The 24,494-nt window shown below is 36.7% G+C and overlaps 1 protein-coding gene across 1 annotated transcript in view; it reads right to left on the bottom strand.

The window, feature by feature from the left end:
• Positions 1-447: 447 nt before the first annotated feature.
• The window catches only part of PKHD1 (PKHD1 ciliary IPT domain containing fibrocystin/polyductin), a 464,388-nt gene continuing 440,341 nt past the window's right edge, over positions 448-24,494 (bottom strand). The window contains 5 exon segments of the mRNA XM_005552760.5: positions 448-790; positions 792-1,065; positions 11,645-11,764; positions 17,348-17,506; positions 23,497-23,604. Of these exon segments, the coding sequence (XP_005552817.3) occupies positions 628-790; positions 792-1,065; positions 11,645-11,764; positions 17,348-17,506; positions 23,497-23,604 (824 nt within the window). The 3' untranslated portion in view covers positions 448-627.

Genomic DNA, 24,494 nt, shown 5'->3' with positions numbered 1-24,494 from the left:
ACTCATGAAGTGCAAATTTGATATGCTCACACTACTGTAGGCTCTCAATAATGATTGAATTTAAACCATGAAATAAAATCCACTTGTAAAAAGCCAGGAAGTTGCCTTGTGGTTGGAAGGTAAGCTCTGACAGATCACAGAGCAGGGTGTTGAACTGTCCCTTCAAATGTTACTACAGGATAAAGAAATGCTTTTCTCCAACAGTGTGGAATTAACTGTAGCTGACCAGACCTTTTCATGATCCCTTCTATAAGAGAAGCTGAAAGCATTGTGGGTGGTCAATCCAGAGAATGCTTAATAATAACCCCTGCTGGTATAAGTCAATATTATGCCATTATTAAGTTGTTGAAATCAGGCTTAAGTTAAAAACTGGTAAATAATTAACAAGTGCCATCATTTGTCTGGCAATGTACTAGGATCGTGATAGCTGCAAAAGATGTATCAGACATTTTTCAGTCTATAAGCATTTATATTACTGTTTTCCATTTTAAAGTTGAAACAGGGATTCGGAGTCCATATTCTCTCTTCTTAGTTGTCCCAGCAGGACAGTCCTCACTTCCCCTGCTTATTATCCAGAAGTATTTGGAAGATTCTGCCTTTCAGACCAAATGCCCACACCTTCCCTGATCACAGTTGCTCCTGAATAGCTTCCAGGTGTACTGAATGAAGGCAGAACGCCTCAGTGGCCCCACAGGAGGCTTTCTTCTCTTGGGAAAGCCCCAACCTGCCACTTTGCTTACTCAGCCAACTTTGCCCTGGCAACTGCTGCCTCTCTTGTCTGAGGCCTGGATAGCAGCAGCAGCTGATCTTGGCCTGCCAGCTGGTATCTGAGCAACTGCTCTTGGCCCTCCTTCCAGTTCCCAGTCTCTTGCAGGTACACCTGCTGGGCAGGAGCACCTGGAGCACAGGTGTGCCCATGGGATGTGATGCCGGTAGTACCAGGAGCAGGCACAGCAGCCTCTTCCTCTCGGATAATGTGGCGGTTAACTTTCCTTCTGGACACTCCATTCATCAACTGGTGGGGGCACTGGTTCAGCCTGCCCAGCATGACCTTCATTCTCATATCTGGGGAGAAAAGAAATAGGGGAATAAATGGATTTAGTTTTCAACCAGTTAATTACACATTTTGCATAGTTAGCATTTCTGACAAGATACTGTCAAATCAAAGATTGAATTACATCAGCTCTTTGATTTCCAAATATCTTTTATTAGATACTCCAAATATGTAATAAAAATTTGGGAATACTTCTTCCTCAAAAAACACTTATATGATATCGATAACTGAACGAGGATTTTTCATTGTAAGGGCTAGGCTTCAACGCAAAAACCAGACCATGGTCAGGTCTTACCAGTGGTCCAACTCACACCTGTGTTAAGATATATGAACTATAAAAATCAGTCTTATCTAACACTTAGGCTTTTATGCCAAATTCATAATTTAAATATCTTTAGTTTTATAAAAACATGACTATAAATATTTGTAGAAATAAACACATAAACATCTATTTATATGAGTGTGTACATGTATGGTTGCATAACAGTAGAAGGAGAGATGGCACATTAGACTCAAGTCACAAAATTAGGCTCAAGTTCCCCTTCTGCTATCTGGCTTCATGACTTTCATCTTTTCAGCCTCTCTGGGCTTTAGTTGTATAATTTTAATTTATTCTCAGGTGATGCTTCACAATTTACTAAAATATATTTATTTTAGCAATGTTGTTTTAGTTGATTTCCTCTCAACATTTTATTTGTATTTTATTTTTCTATTAAACAGAACTAAACATCAACTCAGAAGAGTACAATATACATAAACAGATATCTAGGCACCACATAATACTGTGTAAAGATAAAGACTGCAATGGAAAGTTAAGAATGTTCAGTGGGATACATGCATGGGAGTATATCACGCATGCAAAGGTCACTGTTCATATGCCTTACAGTGAAAAAAGGATGAACCTGTCCTAAACCCTGGGGGGTAGGTGGTAATACTGTCATCTACGTTTACCACATTTACCGTCCCTGCTTTTCTCACAGCTCACCACCAAATACATTAACCACTCATTTGTATGCAATGAAGATGCCTAACTTATTAAGCTTTTTGTTATTTTTCTCCTGAGTTTGTTGAGAGCTATCTTGGTTTGTGTTAGGAGATAGTAATCCTGTCTGATTCATACTGTAAGAGACAGTATTAGGGTAAAGAATATCGATTTCCCACTTCAATTTAATCTGGAAAATGAGGTAAGGATGAGAGAAAGTAATAACATTATATATATATATATATATATATATATATATACACACACACACACACACACACACACACACACACACACATATATATAATGCTTTTGATTTAGAGCAGTAAAATAAGATAATCATGTTGTTCCTATTATTTCCATGATACATCTATTAACATTATGATAAGCCCATGTTATTCATATTTTCTCTCTCCTGTTCCACAGTCTGTTTGTCTAGCATGTGTCTTCTACAGCCATCAAACTATGGGATGATTCTCTTGCTTTGAGGTATAAGAACTTTCAGGTTACCCCAGTTTTCCTATGGGACCTTCAGCTCCTCCCAGAAGTGTTTCTTGACAGCTCAAACTACATTGATTTATCCCTCAATACTTGTCTGGAGTTTCTCATTTGACCTGCACAGTTTCTTCTATTATTGGTCACCTTTTCCTTATGTGACAGTCTCATCTTCCTCTTAGGAATTTGAGTTCCTTCAAGGAAGAAACGTTTGTGTGCCGTCAACCTTGCTCCCTCATTATGCCCAGTTCTCTGCCAAGCACTGAGCTGGGCATCATCTCCATAATTAGTTTTCTCCCACCAGGTGGAAAAGACATAGTTTATGAGGATCAGAAATAACCAAAGAACAAGAATAATAAATTGTCAGGTAGAGGCAAACTTTAAAAGGGCAAGAAAGGCTTTGAATTTTAATCCCTTGGTAAAACCAACAGCACTTCATATAAGAGGAATCAAACACTGCAAGTCGCCTATTTTCAATCCATTGAAGATACTGTTATCTTGTTTTTGAGGACCTTCATTGGAAATCTTTTCCCCCTTGTTCTTTAAGTCCGCATCTATTCATGAAAGACTAACACAAGCATAGCTTTCCTTTGCAGACCCCAAAACATTTAAAAATCTACCATGAATTATTTACATGGCAGCTCCAATCAGCAACATACCTGACAGACTCCCCAGCCGAAATGAAAGTTCACTGTGCAAAGGTGCCCAGAGAGGCTGGCCGCCTCCCACTGTGAGGTTATAGACAGAACTAAGTCAGCACACATTATGTGTCAGTGCCGACATCAGAAGGAATCAAATCCTTTGATCTCGGACCTCCACAGGAAGCTTAGATCTCAGACAAATTAGATAAAAAATGAATTTATAGCAGATACGTGTCCTAAGGCATTCGGCTGAATGTTTGGGTTTTAGGGAAGGAAGAATAGTGAGTATCAAAATATATGAATTGGCATGCCTCCTTTCCACCTCTGCCTTGTTGATGAGTCCCCATTAAAATGAAAAGATGGGATTTTAAACTGTTCCTCGATGCCTCTTAGAATCCCACTGGTGGATTTGACCAAGTTTTAGGGAAAATGGGATACAATACGGGGAACATTTATCTCTTCTCTACAGAAAGGAAGACTCACTGGTTCTGGGTTCTTTCAGGTCCACCCACAGTCAGCTACAGCTTTTCCAGCTACCCTTAGCCTCTTCCAACTTCCAAAACTCTGTTGAGCAGCAAATATGCACTGTGCCTATGACTTTAAAAATTTGTGTGGGTACTAGTCACTGGCTTCTTTTGCAATAAGAATATTAACAATGAATCTCCCCTCTCTCTCTCTACCTCTCCATACCCTGTTCATATTTTTTGAGCCTAGTTCCATGTGTAACATTCAGTGTTGGGTGATCTGGACTCAGTAGAGAAAGCCTAATATATTGCCTGGACCTTTGAGTCTAAACAGGATCTGAAGCGGATCTTGAACAACTGATCAATCAACAACAAGAATCAACCATCTTGGTTTCTCATTTGTCAATAAGGTACGGTAGTCCTGCCCACATGTTAGGGAAGTATATGCCATAATTAAATACTAACGCTTCTGTCTTGTCTAGAGAAGTTGTTCCTTTATGTGAAAAATATTATTTCTTTTCAATAAGCAATACATGACAAATGAGGAGGCATACAAATTAGAGAAAAATAAAAAGGAAAATGTCTGTAGTAGGACATTGTATCTTAAGTAATCTGCATTTTATTGATTTGTGATACTGTAGAAATGGATGTGTTTTAGTAAACCTAATTTAACTCATTAATCCATCTGGAACTTCCTTTGTTATATTTTATAAAATGTGAATCTAGACTGATAACTGTTCTAAATAGTTGAATTGACTAAACCTTTTATAAACTGTTTTCCTTTATATTTACTTTTATTTTCTCTTTTGTTATATATTTCATTTCTATATCTAATATCTCTATCTACTTACCTATATATGATATCTATATCTACCTAATTGGGGCTATTTCCACTAATGTGCCCATATATGCTTGTAACAGAATCACATTATCTTAAGAACGTGACATAAATATTAATTCCCTGATAGGGCTACTCATTTCCACTACCACAAAATCTATTTATTTTAGAAAATTGTCTTTGTATCATTAGCCTATATTTTCTGATGAACTTTGGAATCCATCTTATGCTATTCAACATTGCAAAGAATGATTGGAATTGCATTAATCCCATTTTTTGAGAATAACTGAGGTATTTGCAATAATAGTCAATCTAATTAGAAATATATTATATTTCTATGTATTCAAGTCTTCTCTTTATACTATTTAATAAAATATAGTTTATTTTTATATAGGTTCAACATAACACTGGTTAAGACTTTTTTCAAGGCAATATATCCTTTGGTCTCTATTGTACATTTCTTTACTTTTTTCTAACTATATACCATTGCCCTATACAATTTTTTGGACTGACATTATATTTGAGTGAGTTATTCAAAATATTTATAAATCATGGTAGTTCATGGTCGAATCTTTTAAGTTATCCTTAACAAAGTATGTCATCTGCAAACAACTTCCAACATTGTCCTCTTAATTTGTTTTATTTTTATTTTTTTTTGAGATGGAGTCTCTCTCTGTCAACCAGGTTGGAGTGCAGTGGCATCATCTTGGCTCACTGCACCCTCCACCTCCCGGGTTCAAGCACTTCTCCAGTCTCAGCCTCCTGAGTAACTGGGACTATAGGCGCATGCCACCACATCCAGCAATTTTTTTTTTTTTGTATTTTTAATAGAGATGGGGTTTCACCATATTGGCCAGGCTGGTATCAAACTCCTGACCTCAGGTGATCTGCCCACTTCGGCCTCCCAAAGTGCTGGGATTACAGGAATGGCCACCATGCCTGGTCATTTGGTTTTATATATGTTATGTTTCTTATGATTCCAAAATATATGTTATAAAATTATGGTAAGAATGACTTATGTGTTTTTCCTCATTTGAATATGAATTCCTCTAATACTCCATTGTTAATTATGATATTGGATCTTGATTGAAAATAGAAATGGAACTCTTCATTCTTTTTAAATTTTTTTTTTTGAGACTAGGGTTTTATTACATTGCCCAGGTTAGAGTGCAGTGGATATTTTCATAGCTCCCTGCAGCTTCAAACTCTTAGGCTCATGCAATCCTTCCACCTCAGCCTCCTGAATAGTTGGAAATACAGGTGCATACCACTATACCAGGCTCTTCATCTTATTCAGTGGGCATGCTGCTATTCCTGCTTATTTTTTAAAGTTTTCTTCTGGAACAACTACTATATTTTATCCATGTTTTAAAATAGAAAATATTCATTTTTTAAATTATATGACATGGACATGTTATTTATTAATAATTTCCAAACATAGTTTTGCTTTCCTGAGAACCTGAGACAATTTCTAGTTCTCAGCTCCTTTGCTTTCAGATGAAGCTATCTCTGTCCTTCCCTATCCCTGTCATTCTTATACATTTGTATTAACAGAAGGTAAAGTGACAGCTATTTATATTTTATATTTACAAAAAAACACCATATACAGTCAATGTATCTCTAAGGTGGTAGAGATAAGAAATCTTTGAAGCAGATGTTCATGGTCACATGTGCATATATAGCCTCTTTCTTACACTTCACTTTTTCATTTCCAACATTTGATGCATGGATTCCATAAAGAAAATTGATGTAGACAAAGATTGGTGCATAATTTGGAGAAAGCAATATTGAGGTCAGCAGCAATGGCTGTCCTGCAAACACAAAGGTGGTAGCAAGAAAACTGGAAGAGGAAGCTAAAGTAGCCAGAAGAAAGCATTGGCTGGAAGCAAGAAGTCATATTTTCCCACTGTTAGGACCCAAAAAATGTGCATTCATCATCCTTTTGTATAGTTGGTGAACCTGGATAAAATTTCTATTAATACATTTCTTTTAGAAGAGGGGCAGGGGCAGGTCTTTTTTTTTTTTCTCAGCAGTTGTAATAACTCCTGGAATCCAAGGGTCTCTGGAAAAGGGAAATGGAAAGAAGGGGACTCATTTCACCAGGTCTTCATCATTCACTCAATAATAGTTATCGTTGGTCTAATACCCTAAATCCCTATGGTAACAGTGGTGTTGGGATCATAAAAGATACAGAATTTTTACCAAAGGATCTGTATAAGATGAACACAAATATTATATTACATACAAAAGGTATTAAATAAAGAAGTGAGAAGTATTATAAAAGTTGAGAAAGGAACTATTCCTTCTAGATAAGGAAGTTTGAAAAAAAGATAAAGTATATGATTTGGAGTGGGATCAATGGGAATGTACTAGTCCATTTTCATACTACTAATAAAGACATACCCAAGACTGGGCAATTTACAAAACAAAGAGGTTTAATTGGACTCACAGTTCCACGTGGCTGGGGAGGCCTCACAATCATGGTGGAAGACAAGAAAGAGCAAGTCACATCTTACATGGAGGGCAGCAGGCAAAGACAGCTTGTACAGGGAAAATCCCATTTTTAAAACCATCAGATCTCTTGAGACTCATTCACTGTCACAAGAATAGTGCAGGAAAGACCAACCCCAAAGTTCAATCACTTCCCACTGGGTCCCTCCCATGATACGTGGGAATTGTGGGAGTTACAATTCAAGATGAGATTTGGGTGGGGACACAGACAAACCATATCAGGGAGACTTTAGAGAAAGTGGATACTTTAGAGAAAGACATTTTGATGTGGGGAGGCCTATGTTGCGCATAGAAAATATTGTCTTGGAGGGAAAAGAGATAGGGGTGAAGGAGTAGACCCCCGTAAGGAGTGTATTAAATAAAACTGAAGATATATCTGTGGAATGAAGTATAGAGGAGGAGAGAGAAAAAACAGACACTGGAGAGAAAGAATGGATAAGCAAGAGGACAGGCTGGTAAAGGGAAAACTAGGAGTTAAAGATAACTCTGTGTCTTGTCTGGAAGATTTGGGGCCAATTAACCAATTTAGAGAAGAAGGGAACAGTTGAGAATGTGTGATGCAAAATTGAGCTCTGACAGAGCAAACAAGACTCTTTCCCTGGCATTTCTACAAATCTGAGTTTATATAAACTGGACAACTAAGCCCTTTGCAAATGGGATTTGAAACAGTATGATATGATTTTTGAGTTAGAGGGGCTAAACATGCAACTTAGGACAATAGCATTCTTTATCTCCTTTAGCATTCTCTCCCATATCTGAATTTTTAAATACACACTGTTTGTTCTAACTGCCTCACACTTAATTGCGTGTTGCCTGGAATTGTTCTCTAATTTTCCCCCAAATATTACTCTTGTATCCCAACCATACTGAAAATTCATAAAGGGCACAGGACCAGATATCATCTCTTTATAATTACACAGAAGGAGCCTTATAACATGCTAAATAAACATCAGAAGATAAATATTTATTTAATATTCGTTGGGAGAGGAAATCTAATTGTATTCATTAAGTCATTCCAACAGGCTGTCATCTAAATGTTACAAAGATCAGTAAAAGCCTCTGCCAGGGTTTCTCATCCTCAGCATTACTGATGTTTTGAGCTAGCTAATCTTTGCTGTGGGGTGGTGTTGGGTATTATAAGTGTATCTCTACACACGAGATGCCAGTGGTGCTCCCCTGCTCCCAAGCTGTGGCAGCAAAATGTCTCCAGACACTGCAAATGTCTTCTGGAAGTAGAGTGACCAAGCATCCCAATTTGTCTGGGGCTGAGGGAATTCCTGGGACACAAGATTTTCAGTTTCAAAACTGGGAGAGTTCTGGGAAAAACCAGGATGTGTTAGTCACCCTACCTGGGGAGCAGAATTCTCCTGGTTGAAAACGACTGACCTTTGGAAACAGAAAGTTATCATACAATGAATTACGAAGACCAGAAGTGCTACAATGAAGGCACTCACTCAGTATACTTGGAACCCAAAGAGGAAAATATTCATTCTGGTTGAGAAGAAAGGGGTTGAGGAAAGCTTTTGTTTTCTAATTTTTAGTTGACATGTAATAATGGTACCTATTACAGGGTACAGAGTGATATTTCTTTTTTGGAGGGAGGGGAGCAGAGTCTTGCTCTGTTGCCCATGCTGGAGTGCAGTGGTGCGATCTCGGCTCACTGCAACCTCTGCCTCCCGGGTTCAAGCGACTCTCCTGCCTCAGCCTCCCTGAGTAGCTGGGACTACAGGTGCATGCCACCAAGCCTGGCTATTTTTTGTATTTTTAGTAGAGACAGGGTCTCACCATGTTGACCAGACTGGTCTCAAACTCCTGTAAACAGGTGATCCTCCCGCCTCGGCCTCTCAAAGTTCTGGGATTATAGGCGTGAACCACTGTGTCCAGCCCAGAGTTATATTTCAATACATGTATACAATGTATAATGATCAAATCTGGGTAGTGACCATGTTCATCACCTCAAACATTTATCATTTCTTTGTGTTGTGAACATTCTGAAAAAAAAAAAAAAAAAAAGGCATCTCAGCTACTGCTTAAAACTTGAGCTGGTTTTAACAGGTGAAGACAAACCATCCAACTGGAAGAAACTGCAAGTAAATGAGCAAGGAGATATTAGACTAATCCCGGGATGGATGAGTTAGTGTGGTGAGGGTAAGCATGGGCAAGAGAGGAAAACCCAATATAAGGTTAGAAATATTGGATAGAGTCAAGGCTTAGAGGGCTTTGAATCTTAAATAACATTTTCTAAACCAATAATAAATAACACATATATAGCCCACATAGTATGCCTGAAATTGTTCTGTGCTCTTTACTGACAGTAATTCACTTATTCTGTATGATAACCATAACTATGGCCAGTACCACTAGGGCCATGTTACTGATGAGGACACTGAAACACACAGAGAAGTTAGTTGTCTTACCTGAGGCCACAAAGTCTGTCAACAGGGAGTCAGATTTAAACTCAGTCTGTTGGACTTCTGGGTTCTATGCTCTTATGTCACACTATCCTGATTCTCCAACTGACAATGAGAATTCATTAAATTTCATGAGTAGAAGAGTGACATTAGCAGATATGAATTTTAAAAGGGGGCTTAGATGGCTCTTGATATCAAAAACCCTGGTGACAGTAAAATAGGAGGGATGTATATTTTACTCTCTTCTTCCCCCATCACAATTTTCTGGCATCCTGACTGTATCCATGCAATTTTTGGTAAAAGCTGTAATGTGGTAAATTTATAATCTGAATCTAGTAGTCATGCTCGGTTCCAACAGCTCAATCATCCTAAGTGCTCTGGTAGTGCTTAGTGAAGGCAAAGTGCTGAAGACAGAAACAGTCAGTCACTTTATCAGCAAATGTTAAAAGCTTAAAAACACAGAGGGAAAAGAGAAACTAAAGTGCCATGGCAATAACAGAATAAAACAAAATGTATGTAAAGTTACCAATAATTAGGTGTTTCATAGCTGGTAATAATTTCCAAAGAAAAGCAGGAGATGCCTCATTATTTGTCTTCAAAACGATACTCTTCAGATTTGTACAAAGCTTAGAAGATAAGGAAACAAATCTGCTGTGATCCCCAGAGGAGGATTCGGATAACACATCTTTCTATTTTTAACTTGTATGTCCTAATAAAATGGCCTCTTTGATGCTCCCCTCTCTTCAATCTAAACTTTTCCAGAGAGTCTTGTCCCTGTCTCATTCTTAATTTATTAATAAACCATCACATAAAAAATGTTCCTTAATAAAACAGTTAGGCACTGTAGACTGCGTAATGTAGTTAATTTAAGCGGGCCACTGAGATTCACAAAGATAGCCATATGAGATTAAGAGAGAGATTAGTACCACTCCTGCCATTCTCTGTAGATGGCAGCTGAATACGAAGAGCTATTCAGATGGCAGGGTTCAAACACCTGTCCTGAGTTTACATGCAATAATATGGTCAAGAGGCTTCTAAAAAGCAAAATTAGAATAATCTTAGATGGAACCTTCAGATAATTCCCATCCCCTTCTCTCTTTCTCTATTTTTTTCAATACTACTCCCATCTACACCCCCACACCCTCTACCACCTTTTGGTGCAGGTCCAGGAACTGGAGTATGGCTAATATGTTGGGAAAATTGAAAAAAAACAAACAAACTTTTATTTCCTTCATGGAAAGATATACAAACAAGCAAACAGATAAACACTCATGCTCATGCACACACACACACACACACGTGAAAGATCTTACTCAGCTACTTAGAGGCAGAATAACATTGGGCTGCTATTTTTTGCTTAAACACACATTCAGAACCACTAAGACAGGTAAGCCTTTTGAAGCAGAAAATATGATAATTGACTCTTTAGAGTACATGTTTTTAAATGTTTCAGGCCTAGGGAAATTATATGAATATTTTTCATGTATCATACCTATATTTGGCAAAGCCATCTTGTGCTCTGCCCAGTCTTTCTATTTGCAGCATTCTTAGTCAGATAAGGGCAAAGCATTCATCCCAGGCAAATGCTTATCTTTTCTCTGTCTGGCACTAATTCTAATGGCAATTTAACAATATAACAAGTAATATCATCTGGCATAACACACCACGGAGGCAAATAATACATTTTGCTGAAAGTACAGCTAAACAACAAAGCACAGCTTAACAAAGCTGACTCATGTGTCGAGGGTCCTGTACTCAATCTAATTTGCATAGTTGTATTTGGCAACTGTACTCTTCTTTCCCAAATTCAATAATGTTGCCAAATTGGCAGCTTTGCAATAGCTAAAGGAAAGATTATATGCCTATACTCTGGTTTCCCCTTTATGTAACGAACTCAAATGTTAAACCGATAATCTTCACATATATATATATATATGTACATATATATGTACATATATATATGTACATATATATGTACATATATATATGTACATATATATATACATATATATATGTACATATATATATATATAAAGTATATGTATCAATTCAAATAATTGGTGAATAGATGAGTGAACCAGCCAGATCTGTGTATTTTTCTGCTGCGATATTTCTTTGAAGGAAAGTAACAAAGACTAAGAAGGGGCTACAAACGAAATTGCTTCAGAAACACAGCTGAAGGAGAGGGAGGCTCAGTCGGTCCACAACGGGTCTGTCCTGTGGGGATCATCTCCACCTCTAAGCTTACCTTCTGCCACCACAGTGTCTTCTTTTTTGGGCCCTTGTGATTCTCGGCATTTGGATGAGGTGTGGATATGATTATTTTCATTATTAGTCTGGGATTCGGGAATCTCTTCAGGTTTTGTTTCTGTATTAATGGAGAAAAAGAAGCGGTTTTTTTGTTCAGACAAAAAGAACATTTTTATTTGTAAGTGGGACCATCAGCATTTAGGTGTTTCCCTTGTATGTATCCTTGTCCCATAATTATCATATACATGCAATAGAATGCATATAACATATTCAGAGTTCAAGAAATAATGCCATAAAATCCTATATACTGACCACCAACATTATGGTATAAAACTATACAAATAGCAGACACATGTGGCTACTGATCACTTAAAATGTTGCTAGCTAAATTAAGATGTATTGTAAGTATAATGTACACAGTCAATTTTCAAAAAAGTGTAAACTACCTAATATTTTTATATTCATTACATGTTGAAATAACATTATTGATATATTAAAGGGCTACTAGAGAATTATATATGTGTCTTGAATGTGTGGCTCATGTTATACTTCTGTTGGACAGAACTGATTAGCTAGTGACAGAATATTATTAATACTTTTTAGTCTTTAATTTTGAAATGAATATTGATTCACAGGCAGTTGTCAAGAAATATACAGGGAGGATGCAAGCATCTTCACCCAGTCTTCTCCATTGTTAACAACCTGTGTAACTACAGTATGATATCAATACCAAGGAATTGAGACCAGTACAAGCCACCGAATGCAAGATGAGCGGGGCTTTTAGTTGAAGACTGTATATCTTTAGTCTATCCCTGGCTGAAGAGGTACTTCATCTTCTATTCATCTACTTAATAAATGCATTCATCTAAAATATATTTACATTCCTCATGTCAGGCACTGTTTAAGGCTCTGGGAATACTATGATGAGTAAAAAAGATCTGATCCTTGCCCTGATAGAGCTTTTATTCTAGTTTGGATGGCAGAGGATAAACAAATAAATTTGTAATATGGCAAAGTAATGCTATGACATGGCATGAAAAAGAGGTAGTTATGGGTGGGAAGTAGATCTTTTTTTTCTTTTTCAACTTTTATTTTAGGTTCAGCAGGTACATGTACAAGTTTGTTACAGGTAAATTGCATGTCACTGGGGTTTGGTGTACAAATGATTTCATCACCCAAGTAGTGAACATAGTACCAAACAGATAGTTTTTCAACCCTTACCCCCCTCCCACCTTCCCCACTCAAGTAGGCCCTGGTTTCTATTGTTCCTCTCTTTGTGTCCATGTGTACCCAATGTTTAGCTCCCACTTATAAGTGATAACATGCAGTATTTGGTTTTCTGTTCTTGCATTAATTCACTTAGTTTAGTGGCCTCCAGCTGCATCAATGTTGCTGCAAAGGATGTGATTTCATTCTTTTTATGGCTGCATACTATTCCATGGTATGTATGTATCATATTTTCATTATTAAGTCCACTTTTGATGGGCATCTAGGTTGATTCCATGTCTTTGCTATTGTGAATAGTGCTGCAATAAACCTACAAATGCATGTGTCCTTCTGGTAGACTGATTTATATTCTTTTGGGTATATACCCAATAATGGGATTGCTGAGTTGAAAACTTCTGTTTTAAGTTCTTTGAGAAATCTCCAAACTGCTTTGCATAGTGGCTGAACTAATTTACATTCCCACCAACAGTGTATCAGCATTCCCTTTTCTCCACAACCTCGCCAACATCTGTTACTGTTTTAACTTTAGTAATTGCCATACTGACTGGTATGAGATGGTATCTTATTACATACTAGACTTTAAACTATACTACAAAGGTACAGTAACCAAAACAGAATGGTACTGGCAAAATAATAGACAAATAGACAACAGACCAATAGACAAATAGACAAATGAAGCTGCACACATACAACCATCTCATCTTCAACAAAGCCAACAATAACAAGCAATGGGGAAAGGACTCCTATTCAATAAACGGTGCTGGGATAGCTAGCTAGCCATATGCAGAAGAATGAAACTTGACCTTTTCCTTTCACTATATGCAAGATTAAAGACTTAAATGTAAGACCCAAAATGGTAAAAACCCTAGAAGAAAATCTAAGAAATACCATTACGGACATAGGCCTTGGCAAAGTTTTCATGATGAAGCCTCCAAAAGCAAATTCAACAAAAACATAAACAAAAAAAGCAGGACCCAATTAAACTAAAGAGCTTCTGCACAGCAAAAGAAACTACCAACGGAGGAGACAACCAACCAACAGAATGAGAGAAAACATTAACAAACTATGCATCTGACAAAGGTCTAATATCCAGAATCTATAAGAATTTAAATCAAAAAAGCAAACAATCCCATTTTAAAAAATGGGCAAAGGACGTGAATGGACACTTCTCAAAAGAAGACATACATGTGGCCAAAAGTATGTGGAAAAAAATGCTCATCATCACTAATCATTAGAGAAATGCAAGTAAAAACCACAAGGTATATATTTTTGGATAGGCATGATCAGGAGGGATATACCCTGAAATAAAATCACAGTAAAACAAAACAAAACAAAAATCCAACAAGAAGAGAAAAGAGAAAAGTCAATTTTACTTAAGAATATCTTTGATAAAGCAGTAAAGAGAATTAAATTTTATTTAAAATCCATATGTGATTTTTCCCAAGAAAAAGCAATTTTACAATTGAATTTTGAGCTGAACTAGCTATTTTTTCATGGAACACCATTTTTACTTGAAAGAGCTTGAAAACATGATTGAGAAATAATGGTTATTCATACTTGTGTATTTGGTAGATTTCATTTTTTCTCAAATGAATGAAGTGAGCTTGTAAAACAGAAACAACTTACAATGTTTGTTGCCAGTGATAAAATTCAAGCTTTCATGGGAAACTTGGAATTTGGGAAAACTTGTATCAACTGCATGAGCGTCACAGGTTTCTAATTCTTAATGATTCATGTTATTAACAAATGTGATCTTTTTGAATAGTAGAATAAAATATGTCAATGTCGAGAAGATCTTCACGACTCCACGAAACAATATTTTCAAAATGGTCAAAGCATAACGCATGGATGAAAGCTCCATTCAAAGTATATGATGAGACTGGTGGATTTTCATGTAACAAAGTACAAAAAGGACATTGAGATGGCACTTTAAGTAACTACTTCTTGTCAAGTCTGGATGCAGTGGGAAAGAAGAATGTCCACTATTATCTGTAAAGGCTATTAAAATGCTCATGCCTTTTCTACAGTGTATCTGACTGAGGCTGGTTTTCTTCATATACTTCAGCAAAAACAATATATTGCAATAGGTCGAATACAGAAGCTGCCAAGAGATTCCAGCTGCCCATTAAGGAAGACATTAAAGAGATTTGTAAGAATACCACACTCTTTTCACTATATATTGTTTGAAACTACAACTTTTTAATTTAAAATGTTATGTTTACATGCAATGCATATATTATTTTAAAATAAGGTAATGAGTAAATTTAAAATTTTCTGTTTAAACTTCTAATTTGGAAATACTAATGGATATAGAACTCACATAGACAAAAGTTGTTTAGATTCTCAACAATCGTTGAAAGTACAACAAGATCCTTAGACCCAAATTGAAAAAGACAGACACAGAGAGCATATAGCTTAACCAGAGTATCCTTTTTTATGAGTAAGTCATGGAACAATATATTTTTCTGATTCTGAAGAAATGAATGCTAATTTTAGAAACTTAATAAATATAAAATACAGAAGGTATAAAGAAGGAAATACAAATCACTTATACAGATCTGACTACTGTAAAACTTTCATAAAGTTCCTTGTAATTTCTTTACATCTTTTTTGTTTGTTTAACATAGTTAGGAGTCTGTGCCCAGTAAGGAAAATATGGGGATATCATACAAGGTAATGTGTCCACAGATATTGAAAGGTTGAAAGAGCAACAGTAAGAGACTGAAGTAATAGATATATTTGTAAATGCAGGAAGAAGCCACGTCTAGGGCTGGGAGATCAAAAGTGGAGTTAGCAGAGCTTAGGAGTTAGAAAAAGCCATCTCTAGAGCTTAGGATTAAAAGTGAGGTTAGACCTTAGGGAGAGACCCCTGCATGGCTGCTTGGTTTAGATACAATATGGAAGATGAGAATCAAATCACCTACTTCACGGGATTACATGAGATAAAAATTTATGAAAATTCTACTTACAAGCAGACAGTACTACACACACTGAATGTAGACAGAACTTTAAGAAGGAAAAACAAAAAACTGCAAATCACAGCAACACAAAGCAGAACAAGGTCAAGATCCCATTCTTCTTTAGAAAGACAAGGAGCTGCCTTGTAGTTAGTCCAGTCCAGATCAACAGGATGAAGAGAGAAGCAGGGATACCAGGCTGTAGCTCAGTTCAAATACAGAAAATGTATCCAGTGGAGCTTCCTTTCCCAAGCATCTCTCAGAGTTCCAAGCCCAGTGAATGTTGTAGTAGTGGGACTATGCTACTTTCTCTCACCTTTATTTTGATCTTTTGTCTTTGTCTCTCTTTATTTTCCCTCTTTTAAACTTCACTCTTGCTTATACTTTGGTTTTGTAGGGCCTCCTAGTAACACAAATATTTCTTCCACTCATTGGGTGGTCTAGGGTTGGAGGAATGGGTGGAATAAGGAATTTGCCAATGCCTGATCTGCTCACCTGTCTCCTCCACTCTAAGATAGAAAGAAGCTTCATTTACAAAGCCTCTTTCCCTCAGTGACTACAAGTCTCCAGCTTTAAAATATTAAAAAATAGCATCCACTTCTGGGAAATATTTAGGAACATACTTAATTTCTATGCTAAAACAAAAACAAAAACAAAAAACACTAAGCCCTCTCCCATTTTAAAGGAGAAGAGGAGAAGATGACATTTTCCCCTGATTCTTTTTTATTTTATTTTATTTATTTATTTATTTATTTATTTATTTATTTATTTATTTATTTTGAGACAGAATTTCAGTCCTGTCACCTAGGCTGGAGTGCGATGGCACAATCTCAGCTCACTGCAACCTCCACCACCTCCTGGGTTCAAGCAATTCTCCTGCCTCAGACTCCCGAGTAGCTGGGATTACAGGCGCCTGCCACCACGCCCAGATAATTTTTGTATTTTTAGTAGAGATGGGGTTTCACCATGTTGGCCAGGCTGGTCTCAAAATCCTAACCTCAGGTGATCCACCTGCCTCGGCCTCTCAAAGTGCTGGTTTTCCCTGATTCTTTAACTCACTTTTTGAAGGCTCAGCTGGCAATGGAGTATAGTGTTTCAGAGAATGCGATCTAGAGCCAAACTGCCTGGCTTCTTCATGATTTTGAGACCTTGGGCAGGTGACTTACCCTTTTTGTCCCTCTTTCTCTACATACATAATAACAGGCACAATATTTATCACCCACCTCATTGGGTTGTTGTGCAGATTAAAGAAATTCCTTTATCTGAAGTGCTCAGAATGTGTTCCATAGTATTTAGTAAACATGAGGTTTTATGATTATTGCTATTATTACTCAAGATTAGGCAATCCTTTTCTCTAATGTATTAATTGAACAATTTGGCTTTGTGTAATTTTATATTTTAGAGAAGCTCACAAAAATTTGTCTTTGGGGAAAGAAAAAGAATCATTAATATGTTATGCATGATGACTTTGTTTTTCAGAAATTTTCATTCCAAAATTTAAAAAAAAATCTACATACTTCTGCTTTTGCTTCTTTTAAGCCAACAGCACACCAGACAGCTCAGAGCCAGCCATGAGGCCACAGAGGACAGGGAAGCAGCCAGGATGATGGTCGACTTCTCCTTCCTAGTCACAGGCAAGACAGCAAATGACTGGGATCGAGCTGTAAAATTGACTCCTATGGGGGGAAAAGAAGACGTTTCAATGATATGTTAATAAGATGCTAATATAATTAAAATATAGTAAAAATAAATACATTTATAATAGTATCTGTGACATAGTAGGTGTTCAATATATATTCATTGAATTTAATAAATAAATAAATTATAAATCCAAGATTTATATTGCTAGAGAATCATGAGATTCCAACATTAACACATAACAGTTATTTCCAATTCTGTCAATTACTGATTGAGAATTCTTCCAATTCTCTCTTCTAATTTTCAGACCTACCTTCCATACCATTGCAAAATTTCAGCTTCTTTCACTCATGTTTCACTAATTGGAACAAAAATATTCTCGGCTCCAGAATGTGTGAAATTACTTGCTCTGATGTATGTATGTACTCAATACGTGCCATATAACACATCAAAACAGGGGCATAGGGACTCCTACTGCAGCACCGGATTGTCTTAGAGAGTTATGTGATCTGGAAAACTAGGAATAGAACAATGGCAGATAGAACCACTGGCCATGAAGGATGGGGCAAGATTGCATCCTCCTGTTGAGAGAGTCCAACTCTCTAAAAATTCATCTGAAACTCCTCCCATTTTTGGAGACAGAAAAATTTCTCATCCCGTTATTATTTATGAAATGAGGCATAAAATAATCTTAAAAAGAAAGCTACCTATCTTCATAAAAACCCATACACAAATGTTTATAGCAGCTCTATACATAGTAAAACCCAGGAACAACCTAAATGTCCTTTAGCAGGGGAGTGAATAAACAAACTATGGTTTATCTAGACAAGGAAAACCACTCAGCCAAAAAAGAAAGTAAGGAGAGAAAAAAGAATATAAACAAACACACAACTGATAACCTGTAACAACTAGAATGAACATAAAAGGCATTATGCTGAGTAAGGGAAGCTCATCTCTGAATGGTACATACTTATAGGACTCCATTCCTATAACACTGTAGAAAAGACAAAGCTATAGAGATAAAGTACAGATCAGTGGTTGCCAAGGATGAATGGTGGAGAAAGGCTATATGTATGTGAGGACAGATTTTTGGGGTGATGAAATGGTCCTTATCCTGACTGTGGGGATGGTTACATAGATCTATACATGTATTTGAATTAATAAAACCATGTACAAAAATGTCAATTTTATAGTACATTAATTTTTAAAATAAATGGTTTTAAAACTTGCCTTTAATTTTGGGTGTGATGAATATATTCATTATTCTAATTATGAAGATGCTTTCATGGGAGTAGACATGCATCAAAATATATCAAATGGTATGCTTTCAATATGTTTATCATATGTCAATCATATCTCAATACAAACAGGTTTATTTTTGAAAAAACTTGCTTATGAACAGTTACAGCCAGCATTTTTAAAGCAGCTTATTCAAAACAAACAAGCAAACTTCAAACTTCTGCTTTCATCCACATAACTCAGGCAAAAAGAGTTTTTATTTTATGTACTCAAGGAAACACCATGTTTTTCTTTGCTGTGCTTTCACTGACAATTTTACTGGAAGTCACAGTCAGATCTTCAATCTCTTAACTTCTGACTGACTTGGTCCCAAAGCTACTAAAACAAAATCTCCTCTGTATACATCATGTATCTGAGCCATATTTGGCTTGTTTGTTACCAATTAATTGCTTTTTATGGGCATATGAATAAGCTCAATCAGGCCTAGAGATGGGAGAACAGATTTTACTTGGGATTTACAGAAGTAAAAACTAAATTCTTTACACTTTTATCCATTTTTCAATGATTGCTCAGTAATTGTTTACTTGATCAAGTTGATAAGTTACCAGTTCCCATTCTTAAGATATTTACAAGCTAGTAAATGAAATAAGATACACAAAACAAACATTTGTTAAGCAAATCAGGATGTTACACATGCCACTAGAATAATGCAGATCAATTGCTTTGGATATGTATTTTCCATTGATATGATTAGGGAAAGAATCCTGGAGGGGGGAAGTATCTGAGGAGGCTTTTTTTTTTTTTTAATAGAGAAAGCGTCTGTCTCTATCACCCAAACTTGAGTACAATGACTGGCACGATTATAGCTCACTGTAGCCCTGAACACCTGGGCTCATATGATTCTCCTGCTTCAGCCTGCCAGGTGGTTGGGACTACAACCATGTGTCACCATGCCTGGCTAATTTTTTGTTAATTTATTGTAGAGGTGGGGTATTGCTATGTTGCCCAGGCTAGTGTTGAACTCCTGGTCTCAAGCTATCCTTCAGCCTTAGCCTCCCGAAGTGTCAGAATTACAGGCATGAGTCACCCCACCCAGCCTAGAAAGGGAGATTCTAAACAGAGAAGTGACATTAGCCACATAAAATATAGTCAGTCCATTTTTGTATAGAACACAAAAATGACAGAGAAGCTAAAGTCAGGGCGACCAGGTGAAATTATCTAAATGCAAGGGTGGAAACCACTGGCTCTCAATTACCTTAGCAGCAGAACATTTTCTAAATCTGCAATCTTAAAAATAATCTGAATATATTCACTTATTCATAAACAAATATTTATTTGTAGCTATGATGCACCAGGCTTTACTACACCCTTGGGATATAATGCCAGACTAAGCAGAATCTCTGTCCCTTTGGAACTTTGGTCTCAGTGGAGGACCCAGCACACAGACAGTAGACAAACAAATAAATACGTAGATACTATAAAGCCAGGGAGTGATACGTTCATAAAGAAAACTAAAGTGAGTTTATGAGACAGAATGGCTGGAGGTGTGGGGAGGATTGGGGATGGTATAGACTGAGTGATCTAAAAGAGGCCTCTTTGAGGAGGAGATATTGAGAAGAAATCTGAATGAGCTGAGTGAGCCATGTGAATTTCTGGAGGGAGAATATTCCAACCAAGGAATTGGCAACCACAGGTAGAGTTTCTCTGGTTAAGTGTATGTGTGGTGAAGGTGGTGGGGGGGATTTGTGGGTGACACCTGGTTACATTAATCTCTTCTCAGCCCAGCAGCCCCTGAGGGCCTCCTGAGAACCCCATGACACCAAGAAATGGTCAGAAAAGCCACAGCCTACACCATGATAATGATAGTGAATGTGGAAAGGCTTGCTACGAAGTCAGTACTACAAACTTACAGAAACCCTTATCTCCTGGCAGTGTCTCAGGAAGTTTAGAAGTGATAAATGAGCTGGATTTGATAATGTATCAGACTTAAGAAGATTCCATAAATACTTGGGCAGATCTATTTTCTGTATTTCTAAAATAGGAATAATAATTTCTTCCTCTCTCTAAGATATTGGAGAGATGAGGGAAAATAGTGGAAATGATTGCAAATTCTCTGCTTGATTCATGAATGAATGAAAAAACAGACCAGGCATGGGGACTCATGCCTGTAATGCCAGCATGAGCCCAGGGGTTTAAGGCCAGCCTGGGCAGCATAGTAAGATCCCGTCTCTACCAAAAAATGAAATAAAATAAATTAGCTGGGTACGGTGGCACACACATCTGTAGTCCTAGATACTTGGGAGGCTGAGGTAGGAGGATTACTTGAGCCTGGGAGGTCGAGACTGCAATGAGCCATGATTGAGACACTGCACTCCAGCCTGGGTGCTGGGTGACAGAGTGAGACCCTCTCTAAAAATAACAACAACAAAAACAAACACACACACACACACAAAAAAAAACAAAAGAACCAACAATAACATAAAAGAATGCTTAACAGACCTATTATTTTGAAGCCTATTAGAAATAAGAAATTTCATTGATTAGCTGAAATGTGTGAATATACGCTGCTTTCCCAAACATTCTAACACTTGAAATTGATATACTTGGAAACAAGGAGTTACTCTCTGGACATGTACCATTACTCAGCATGATGTCTATAAGGGGTCACAGAAGTGCATGTCTTTACTATTTTTCCTTTCTTTTTATCCTCCATTTATTGTCTCTGAATTTCAACTTTTATAAATCTCATCTGAAAGAGTCTCATCTTAGACTTGATCTTGAAAATTATGGAGAATAATTCAGTGAAAAACACTAAGGGAAAACTTTCCAGATGATTCTTCAGTTAGTTGTTTTTACAGGCTGTCAGTAGAAACTACAATAAAGCAGTAGTCTACTAAGTGTGAACACCAAGACTAGTTCAGAATTACAGGAGTTACCAAGAAATTTCTGTCTCGCATTTGGTTTTACAGCCTCTTCTTTAAAATGAACTTGATAAAGTATTTGGTTAGTCTTAATTAATTACTGAGGTAATTAAAGGACAAAGGCCTTTTAAATGTCAGACAAATCTGGAACAAAATATGCATTCCTGCCTGTCTCACCCTTTAAAACATATCCGTTCAAAAACTCAAGGTTATGGCACAATGCCTGCGAACTGGGAATCCCACGGTCAAGGACGCTACACATTTGTTATGAACCTGTACTTATATCAGGACACTTTGACACATAAAGTGTGTGTAAATTGCTTATGTGACTTTATTCTTTTTAACAAGTATTTAAGCAATCATCCTCTGAAGTATAAATGTGACTCTCATAAAACATATAATGAGCACTTGTCAACAGGTTATTTATCTCATTAATGAAGAAATCAGGAAGAACACGAAACTGGTTTAAATAGCATATAAGAGATAATGATCATATAGCCAGGGAGCAATAATATTATCTGACCCCAGAAGATAGTCTTTTTGTCAAAAAACAATCCAGGCTAGACGTGGTGGCTGACGCCTGTAATCCCAGCACTTATGGAGGTGGAGGCAGGCGGATCAGGAGGTCAGGAATTCAAGTCCAGCCTGGCCAACATGGTGAAACTTCATTTCTACTAAAAATACAAAAATTAGCCAGGTGTGGTGGTGCATGCCTGTAATCCCAGCAACTCAGGAGGCTGAGGCAGAAGAATTGCTTGAATCTGAGAGGTGGAGGTTGCAGTGAGCCGAGATCATGCCTCTGCACGCCAGCCTGGGTGACAGAGCAAGATTCCATCTCAAAAAAATAAAAATAAAAAAAAATCCAAAACTTAGAATTAAAGGAAAAATGATTATGATTACAGATCTTATCAGTGTCATACTGGAACATTTTCAAAAGGCCCATTGAATGTTTTATTAAGTTCTCTCAAACATACATTTGTTTCACTTACTATTTATTATTTATTTATTTATTATTTATTAGGACTCAGACATGTTTATTTGTAGAAGATTGACATGCTGAAACAATTTTTATATAGTTAAGGATGCAAATGATATCTGTAAACATTGGACTATCAAAATTTTGCTTTTATTGCCCTGTATCCATTGCAAACTTATTCCAACATTTCTTCTTGGGCTATATGAAAACTATCTCCCAAATGCTCTTTTAATTAGTTTTCTTGTCTTCTGATTTCCTCATTAGTGAGTTAAATAACATGTTGACAAATGATCATTATATATTTTCAAGAGAGTCACATTTAATACATCAGAGGGTGTTTTTTTCCATATTTTGTCAAAAAGAACTGGATCAAATGCGTAATTTACACACCCCTTATTCTGAAGTGCCAGGATGTTGACGGGTATTGTCCCCATTTGGCGGGGGGTTGAGGAGGACAGGACCCAAAGTTAAAATTTCAAGATCCCATGACTCTCTTTCTTATACATTAACATTCTCCTATTAATATCCAACCAAATGTCATGTAAGTAAATAAAGGAAAAAAACAAGTAGAACACTGAAAGTAAACTTCAATGTTGAGGAGGAAATGTACATTTGGTTCCTTGCTCACCAGGAGTATCCTGAGGTTTCTATTTTTACATGTGCTCTTTCTTCTCAAGCTTAATGATACAGTCAAGTGAATTTATTTTCTAAACTACGATGACTTCTTATTCATTATAGTAGCTATTCCCAAAAGGGAGAAAGGATTGTCTTCTGAAAAAAAAAGAAAGAAAGAAAGAAAGAAAGAAAGAAAGAAAGAAAGAAAGAAAGAAAGAAAGAAAGAAAGAAAGAAAGAAAAGAAAACAGAGAATAAAAGCACATTGTATAAAATTACCTGGAGGAGAAGTGACAGTAAAAATAAAGTGCCAGTTTGACCCAGAGATCAAGACTGCCAAGTTGTAGAAGCTCACATAACCATCTTGAGTTTCTGCCTGGGTGCACCCTTCAAAGAAGCACAAAACAAAAATTAGCTGTTTATTATCTAATCTAGAACAACGTCTTCATGTCTGCTGTGAAGGCAGACATTTGGACAATAAAGGACAATTTTTTTTTAACTCCAAGAGGTTATCTAATCCATCAGGTTTTTCTTAGTCAAGACTTAGAACCACATGATCCAAGACAGTATAATAACAGTTAACATATACTGAAAGCTCACTATGCCAGACACTGTTCTTTATATACACGATTGCCTACAAACTACACAACAACCCTATAAAATATGCTATTATCTATATTCTAGCAATTAGGAAATAGGCTCATGAAAGACTAAATTACGTGGTACTGGGGTTACAGCCCAAATCTACCTGATTTCAAAGTTTGCATTCTTTACAATATATTGGCTATATTATTATTAAATGTATAATATATAAAGAAAGAAATTCTATAATCTTTCTAGGTGGTCAGTTTCTACAGTCTGTCTTTCTTCTATTCAGGTTATCTATAGTTTATATGGCAGCAGAGGTAGGCCAAGGGATCAGGACCATGGCAATCTATTAAATCATGACTGATAAAGCTACTCTGATTTATGCAAACAAAACAAAACAAACCTTGCATCTTCTAACAGTAGATCATCCATTTATAAAGTGAAAAAAGGCAGCTTAACTCAGTATCACATTCACAATACCATTAATCATCTTTTGACTCTACCATCTCTAAATTATGTGCCTAATTAACAGCTGCTAGACTTTACTCTGGAAACGTCAATATGATTGGCACGGTGGACAAAGGATTATGGAAGTGGTCTGAAAGTTTATAAGTTGGTTTGAGATCTCTAAGGCTGAAATGTGTCATATAGATATAATATGCTTAGTGGTACATTTTTAAATTCAATTG

Source organism: Macaca fascicularis, chromosome 4 (genome assembly GCF_037993035.2).
Source record: "Macaca fascicularis isolate 582-1 chromosome 4, T2T-MFA8v1.1".
NCBI classification, from domain to species: Eukaryota; Metazoa; Chordata; class Mammalia; order Primates; family Cercopithecidae; genus Macaca; species Macaca fascicularis.
Note: the sequence above shows the minus strand (reverse complement) of the source record. Positions and strands in the feature narration are given on the sequence as shown.